Source organism: Anthonomus grandis, chromosome 12 (genome assembly GCF_022605725.1).
Source record: "Anthonomus grandis grandis chromosome 12, icAntGran1.3, whole genome shotgun sequence".
Taxonomy (NCBI): Eukaryota; Metazoa; Arthropoda; class Insecta; order Coleoptera; family Curculionidae; genus Anthonomus; species Anthonomus grandis.
Genome location: NC_065557.1, coordinates 20,135,205 through 20,144,398, shown reverse-complemented (window position 1 = coordinate 20,144,398; position 9,194 = coordinate 20,135,205). Strand labels below are relative to the sequence as shown.

Here is a 9,194-nt window from a genome sequence, read left to right as displayed (position 1 = left end):
CTAGCGAACTAGCTACATCCCATGGACGACGTTTCACCGATCTTCACTAATACTAATACCAGTCTTCAAGCAGAAGAGCAAACACACTCCATTATATTTGCCTCTTAAGGAGGGAGGAGTTATATGCCTAAGAAGAGCTGACTCTCCAGTGTAAATCTACCCACTTGCGTGGTTGGCTACATCAGTACTTTTTGCATTATATAAACCTTAGATTTTAAGTCGCTTTATCTCGTTGTTTCTGTTGCTGCACGTTATACTGTCAGTTTGTACTTTTAGAAATAAAATTGTTTTTAAAAAGTCTCCGTGCAACGTTCGTATTTCGCGCAAACCCTGAGGAATTTGTTCCTAATTCTTAATTCAAGATAAAGAGGATGTGAGAGATTTACGAGAGCGGTTTACTGATGATTTTCAGTTTTTTATGCTCTCAAAATAATGATTGAGGACAAACTATACTTTTAACTTTACTGAGAGCTAATTTGAAGTTAAGCCTGGTCAGGACCGTGATGAACAGTGATGGCTTAATCCCCCTGATATCTGCCATTTTAGGGAATCAAGTCTCGAGTTTTATTCGTTTGCCTTTTTTAATGGCCACACTTATTTTACATATGCATACCATTAGCCCCATACTTGCAATATTGGATACTTACGTATAATTGTGTCAATGCATATTAATTAAATTTGCTATTTTAAAAACATCGTACAATTTTCTTTAAAATATTACAGCCGAACCCTAAAAAAAATTCGGCATAACAAATCTAAAAATACTGATATTTTGTCGTCTAAGAAAAAAAGAAATTTTGATTTAGCAGCGCAGAAATACTTTCCTTTAATTACAATTTTTTCCAATAAAAAAACTCCTTTATATTCCAATAAAAAATCGCCTTTATCGTAGGTTGTCCAGAATTAATATTTTAATTCAAGCACATAATTCGATCATTAGGCCTGTAATACTAATGAATTTAATATTACTGACGAAGGAAAGAAATAAACAAACATTTTTGGTTATTTTTAATACATATTTATTTCCCATCTTTTGGACCCTATACAATTTATAGCTAAGTACATTGTCAGGTAATATAATCTTGTTTGGAATGCTTTTCTGTATAATCCGAGATAACAGGGCAAGATGGCGGGGTAAGTTAAGTAGTAGATACATTTCGACTAGTAACACCATTAATTACTTTCCAAATAGTTGAATTTTCACTTAGAAGTCAAGGTAAAACAAATTTTGTTATTTTGTTACCGGTATGGAAATCTAAATATGACATAAAATAGTTGACCAGGTTTCTCTAATCTCTGTAAAGCTATTCTTTATTAACAGTAACTAGTTATAGATTAGAATTTGCCGACACACTTTACAATTAAATAGATATGCTACATACTGTTTCATGTAACATTAAAGATATGCATTTTCTGGTCGATTAATATTTTTTATCAAGGCTACGTTTAAGGCTACCAAAAGATATTTTATTTTAGCTTTTGTCGACTGATTTTAGCAAGAGCAAAGCTTCTTTCTTTTTTTTATAAAAAATAAATTATAAAATATCAAGAGGCAGCTACTTAAACAAAATGCTAACCTGGGTACAAACACATGGTTGAGTTTTATATCTAAAATCAAACGTTAAAAATAAACAAAAGAAAGAGACCTCAAGTTCGATTTAAAGAAATTATAAGAACAAGGTGATACCATATACTAACTTTAAAAATCATTATATGTTTTTAAAAATATATTCATTTCGTTTCTTATATTATCAAATTAAGTTTATCAATCAATGGTTCATAGCTACTCAAATAAGCAACACTTTGTTTTTATAATGCTCAATTACTGCGTTCTTTATGTTATGTGCTACTTCATAACAATTTTATGATTAGGTTTATATTTTCACATGTAAAATTGACTTCATTATAGGTGTTTATAAGAAACACAATATATATTTAAATAAACAAACGAACATAAAGGCCTTTTTGCTACAGTAATATAGAGTACCTAATATTTTAAAAATATAAGTATTAAAAAACTGAAAAATTACAAATCTGCAACATCTAAAAGATATTTCGTTTTCCTACAATTTCTAAAAAAGGCAGTTTCATGCACTAGTGTTTTAATAAAATATGCCCGTCTACACTTATATTTTTTAGCCATTATAGAAACACAGTTTACTATAAGGGATAAGGTCTTCTGTGTATATATACTCAGCGTTAGCGATTATTATTAATTTACTTTTTAAGAAGTCATAATAATTCATCTACTTTGTAAATCTTAAACATTATCAAATTTTTACCATTACACATTGTTAAACTCTAAACTTTAAGTGTCACTTGACAAGGGGCACTGTTCATGATATGTTTGGAAATCTTTCTTTATTTATTAACTTTTTAGTATATAACCCTATTACCTAAAGCAGAGAAGGCGATTGTGGCTAGTTATATAACGTTGATAATTTATCACATATTTCATATCGCATATTTATATAATTCTTGACGTAAGTAATCATTTAAACGTAAATTGTATAACGTGGTGACACAAAATTATTAAGTTAAAAATTTTTTACGATTTTTTCGATTAAAATTAAACTTTATGGTTTATATGATCATTTAATAAACATCTACTGGACCAATTGGACTTTTATTTGGACTTTTTTAAGGGTGTCCCAGCAAGTCGCCAAGTTCTTTTTCATGCAGAAAAATATCATCATAGGGTGAATGGTCTAAAAACTTTAAATGAAATTTTTAAACTAAATATAGATTTACCAAACAAATATTGTATTTGATCCAAGACGTCCAAGGTTTCCAGGTCGAGAGATCCAGAGAATATCATTTAGTGGCAATTTCTAGTGAAATGCGTCGATAGTAGAAATTAGCATCACGGATGAATCCAAATATATTTGTTATGGCTTTTAAAATTTCTAATCAGAATTTCTTCTGTTTTTATTAACCAGTGTCTCACAGGTAAATTAAATGTTACGATCAAAGCTGGATGTGCATTAAGATTACGAAGGTAATCCCTTTTAATTTACCTGTGAGACACTGGTTAATAAAAACAAAAGAAATTCTGATTAGAAATTTTAAAAGCTACTGGCACAAAAAACAACATGGTGAATTGAATAGGATTTTTTGTAAGTTAAAGGATGTAGCGGCTTGCTGCTCAATATCCAATTCCCATAGTGTTGCTTATTGAACCAGTCTTTGTCGATGGAATATTTATAGCTCTTTGGTTTAGTAAGGTTTTATTAAAATCGACAGAAGCGTTAAAAATATTTTTTCAAAGTTCTTTTTCCTGTAAAAATTGCAGTTTTTCCTAAAGCCGAGCTCTTTTTTCTTTAACAAAAACTCGTTGAGGTTTTAAGAAGATAAATAAAGATTAAACATTATGCCAGGAATTACATAATATTCCCTACATTTCTTCTTTATCCGACCTACACTTTGTTACACGAAGACAAAGTTTCTCTTTACTAAAACTAACAACCACACATTTTAATGTTCGATTAATATAATATATTATTATAACATAGTTATAAGACGACATCTAGGGGTCGGATTGCATAATATATAACACTTTTTTTTAAATTTTACATTAAGTTTAAGCTGATATGTATTTATGTAGTCCCCGAAATGTCAGGATCGACAGCAAATATACGCTGCATCCTGAGCCCACCTTACCGAGACCCGAGTTGGTTGATTTCAAAGAAATACAAAAGTTTCAAAGTTCATGAATCTAAAACTTTAAATCCTTTGTAATGCATTGGTCAAGGGCAACAAGGATCTCCATTATATTATGTCAGTAGACATATTTAATTTTGGACGGAAATATAACGCAGAACGGGTAGCACTTATTTTCTTTATTACCATATTAATTTGTTTAAATATTGACCATTTTTTCACCAAATATTATTGTGTTTTTGACAAAAACGTGTGTATTGATTTATATAAAAAACTTCACTGCTCTTGAATAACTAAAAATAAGAATAAGTAATAGTATAGATAATTTTTGTCTCCTGTGGAGTTTTTTGTCAAATTTTGTTATTTCCTTAAATTTGTGAAACAAGTTTTATATTTAAATTTTATTATTACCTATTTTGACTTGCACGTATGTACCTTTATATAAATTTAAACTTTGTTTTAGTTGATTTTCACGAACGCTTTAAGCAAAAAAAATAAATACAATTTTACTGGAATCAGAACAGAATTTTTGACAAAGTTTTGTGATCAGATGAACTATATTTTTGACCAAAAGAGAAATAATCATGAAAACCTTAATGCAGTAAATCATAGTTGCAACCGTAATTTGACAACTTTACATAGAAAGTTTTTTTAGATCTACCACTTAACATTTAACTTTTGAGCAATCCAATTATCAATTAATTAAAAAAAGCCTATATCAGAGCATCTGAAATTGACAAAATATTTTAAAAACTTATTTGTAAGCATTTAGAGATGCATTTAAAATTGACCTGATTTCTTGTAAATAGATTAATAGTTATTTTATATGTTTATTTGTTAATATTTGATCTTATTTTAAATTAATTATTTAATGAGGAAGAAGAAAAATATAAAATGAGTGTAACAAATAAGTTAAATTCCCCAATGAGAGATCATTTTTGCAAAGTTAACCCAACTAAATAGTCAATAAAGTTCCCTATCTCTTTCCTACTAGAATTAAAGCTGCATAATATTATCTCTAGTATATTCAATCGTTTTTATTTTTTTGTATTTATTCTTTTTTTTAGACGCTTTCGTCTTTTATTTCTAGAAATTCCTTAAATTGATATTAATACTCTGCATCCATAAAAATTAAGTGATATAGGTAATAAAATCAATGCTACCCGCTTTTTACCTGCAATTTGGTCTCCACGAAGGAATATTAATAATCTCTATACTATGTAGATCTAATTGACTTGTCACATTAAGAAACAATAAACTAGAAGGTATATAATTAAATCCTCCAGGAGACCTGATAAAAATAAAGCAGCCGATTTTGTGTTGCCGTAACCCAACTTATAAAATATTTATTTAATGAATATTATTAATTAATGCATTTCAATTAAACGTGTTTCAATAAGATGAAAATGTTTTTGCATTTATAATAAAGTTAACGGCAATAAAACAGGACTGCTTTTATACCTATATGATAGTATTAGATAGAATATATCACATAAATTCACACGAAAAGCACTACGACACTATTTAGTAATAAGAATATAATGATTAGTCTACTTTTAAATTTAGAATCATAAAGCAAGATTGAAGAGCCGCCATCTCAAACACTATTGTTGATATGAGCAAATTAAAATCTCTATTGTATTTATTGGATATGTAAACATTTTTATACAAAGTAATAATTGGGCATGTATTTTTATGATCTTACTGTTAAGTTTAAAGTTCATTATTTAGGAACCGTATTTTTCATATTGCCCACATTAAAGGATAACACCCCCTATAAAAAGTTTAATTTTAGAGAATTTTTATTTAATTTTTGAAACTTACATTTAGCGAATGAAAAATTGAAGAGCTGTTGGGCATTATTTTCAATAAAATTTTATTATATTATATTTTTATTTTTAACCATATCACGTTTTTGTTTTAAAAAAGAAGAAAACCGATAAAGATTTATGGATAGCAGCCAATATTCCACCAAACTTTTGGTGAACATTCTTAGGAATTTCTGAAAGTGATTTATATTATTGATCCTGTAGCTACCAAAAGACATATAACTATAGAAATGTCACAGGAAGAGATGCAATTTTAAAATTTATAGCTTTAACAGCTTGAGCAGACAACGTTAAACGAACTTCAATTTTTTATCTTTTTTCTTGATTATATTAGCATTAATATTTGTTAATTTTCGCTATATATTGTTTATCTTTTACTGAGATTATATTAAATTTTATACAAATATCTTACAAAATGCATGAATTTGGAAACAAAATAAAAATTGGATAAAAATGTCGCAGAAAAATATTGTATAGTGAAAATTTATATATGTTTGTCACAACTTCCTCGCCAAGTATTAATGTTTTTGTCTGCTTGGCTTGGACCCAGCACGAGGGTCTTTGTATCTTAGAATAATTAATGTCCCAGGAAAATCTTTTAAAAATTACATATTTTTATTCTTTAGATCGTAATAAAAATTGTTTTTCAATCCCTGTTTGTCAGCTAATAATTAGATAAGTAACTAAGTGTATTAATCGTATATCTTATATGTTCAAAAATACTTAAACTTAAGTTAAAACAATATTTTAATTCCCCTTAGAAAAGTGTTAAGTGACATTATTTGCAATTAAACAGCTACAACATTATTAATTTTTTGATTTAACCAAAATGTTTGACTGTATTTCAAGACGTTATATAATAAACATTTATAGGATAAGGTATGAATAATATGTTAATTTTAATACATACAGTGCATTATTTTTTTTCCTGTTATTACTGTCTCGTACTAGAAGGAAAAATTAAAAAGAACAATAAATGGGTAACTCATGGAGCAGTTTTTTGTCCCATACTTCTTTGCTATACCAATCATATACATCTTGTTTGCAAATGACACAACTCTACTGAATACGAACAAAAAAACTCCCATGAAAGTAAATTTTTTTAAAAACTACTAGTTAAAGAATTGCCTACTACAAAATGAAAAAAATATTTGAGAAATGTTGCTATTGTCATATGAATTTACGCAGCAAAATGTTAATGATTTTTTTAAAATTAATAAATGTAGTTTCATTTTTTTTAAGTTGTAGCTGTTGGCCGTGATTAGATTCCAAAATATCGGGTTTCCTATTCCCTAAATGTGTATTCAAGAACAAGTAAACCAATGAAAAATCATAAAAAATCATAAAAAAATTAAGTTTTTAAAGGTGTAACAAGACGATCACATCTTCTAGCGCAAATACACTGTACATGCCTTATTAATACTCTGTATTGTAAAAATGACATTTAAAGAATTAATCGCTGGCGACAATAATTAAAGAATTTATTACAAGGGGCTACTGGTAATGTAAAAAAATTATAAAATCATATAAAAATAATTGTTAATCAAATCCTTAAAATAACAAGATTAAAATTAGTATAATATATTAAGTTCATCTATTTAAATTTAAACTTTGGTTAATCAACCTATGTAGCCATACTTTTAATTGTTTAAGAAGCCTCTTAAGATTTTTAAAGAAAACAGTGATTTTTGAACTACTTTTCCTTGAATTTTTTCGATTTTTTTTTATCTTACCGACAAATAAGAAATAAAGTTGTGCTATTACAATAATCAAGATAGATTTTATACCACAGGGGTTTCTAAAATATGGGTACAAAGGTTCTAGCTACTATACTAATTTTAAGGTACAGCAACTTATTACTATTAAAACTATTCAGTTAAACTACTTTTATAAATTTCATGCATTTTTTATATTGCAAGATAACAAATGCTTGTATTTAACTGCTACAAAGTAACATTAGATTAAATTTATAAGCAAAAAAGCTCCTTACAGTTAAATTACATCTAATAATTTTTATTTTCAAAATTTATCTAATTGTAAGCTTAACTTCCTCATAATGGGTGTTAAATCTTAATCTTTGCCTAATAGATTAGAAAGTACTCTAATAGATTTATAAATAGCTTTATTTCAGAGAGTAACTTTTTTTTAATTTACAATTTAATTGATATGTTTGTCATTGGACTTGTCCTCTGCAATTGCAACTAATATTGAATAAGTTTTTTAAAGCTCTCAGTAATGAACAGTATTAAGAATTATTAATTAATATTAATAAATTTAGTTAAAAATGTTCCGAGAGAACTCATCTTAGATATTTTATTACTTTTGAGAGCATTAAAAACTTTTTATTTTAAGAGAACGATTTCGTTTTATTTTAATCTACAGGATATACTTACTAAATCAGATACTCATCCCTTGATATTTTTACAAGAACTAAATTAAGTATCTCATTAGAAACTTTAAGAAAAACTCATTAGGACCTTCATAAGTTGGTGCAAATAAACACTAGAATATAAGGGGCACTTGGGTAAATTACAATTTACAGTACAATTAACTAATTTACATTTTTTTGTTTATTAAATATTTAATAAGGCACAGGTCGATTTCCATCATTACGGCCGAAATTCATCTCTTTAATACGTGAACAATCATATAAAACTTCATTAATTATTAATCTAAATTTGAGAAAATTTATTTTTATTTTATGTTTCTGAGAAGTATTAAATTTTGAAATAAGCAAAAAAAACTAATTAGAGTATAAATAAAAAATCATCGATATTATTAAAGAGATGAATATTGTGCTTCTACGGAAAAACCCTGTACATAATCTAATCATAAGATTCAATAAATTTATTAAAATTTTAAAATACTGTGGTGTCGATATACAGTGAAGATCCTAATGTCAAAATACAAATTAAACGAAAAATAGATAAAATATGTTAATCCGCAATTGCTATAAAATGGACGTTTAAATTATTAGATATTGACGATATTGAGTTTTTATTTAGCTTACTTAATTAGAGCTAGCATTTCCCAGCTATAACCTTTTTTTTATCAAATGCCGCAAAAATTCACAGGGATTCGTCTACCAGCTGAAAAACCGCGTCAGAAAAGACTACCTAATTAAACAGACATTGTTTAAACTATGTCAGTTAAAATAACTAAAATATTAATGGTACTAGTAGTACTATTACTTTTCTTTCAATATTATTAACTCTAAAACTTAACTTTTAGGGCACCTTTGGTTTAGCTTATCTTCAGTATAGGTAAAAATATTACAATTTCTAAATGTTACTTAACATATCTTTTAATAGACTTGTAAGTTAGATAGAAATCTCAGATATTATTATATTGAAAATAATCTAAACATTTATGATTAGTAACATTTAGAAACTGTATTAATAAATAAAAAGTATAGAATATTTAGCGATCTCCTTTGATAAGAGTCGTTCCTATCTAAATAGAATAAGATATTCTACATCAGATAACAGATATAATGTTAGGATTTGCCATAGAGTTTTCAATTATGTAAATAAAGCTTCCCAGTCATTGGTAATAGAAGCTGACCATCGCGCCATTTAGCTGTAGCCATGCATCAAGATTGCTTTTTGTCAAGTACTGAGCGGCAAGTAAGAATTAAGATTGTCCATTTTCTTCTCCTTTTGTTCCCTAAAAAAGAAATTTAAATTAGAAGGATATAAACCTAAA

General features: G+C 27.3%; 1 protein-coding gene across 7 annotated transcripts in view; it reads right to left on the bottom strand.

Moving 5' to 3' along the window:
* Positions 1–995: 995 nt before the first annotated feature.
* Positions 996–9,194, bottom strand: part of LOC126743407 (uncharacterized) — a 527,051-nt gene continuing 518,852 nt past the window's right edge. For 6 of the 7 annotated variants that reach the window (XM_050450485.1, XM_050450488.1, XM_050450489.1 and 3 more), the window contains one exon: positions 996–9,155. In XM_050450485.1, the coding sequence (XP_050306442.1) occupies positions 9,123–9,155 (33 nt within the window). In that variant the 3' untranslated portion in view covers positions 996–9,122. The remainder of the gene's footprint in view (positions 9,156–9,194) is intronic. The other variant, XR_007662858.1, reaches the window with a different exon arrangement.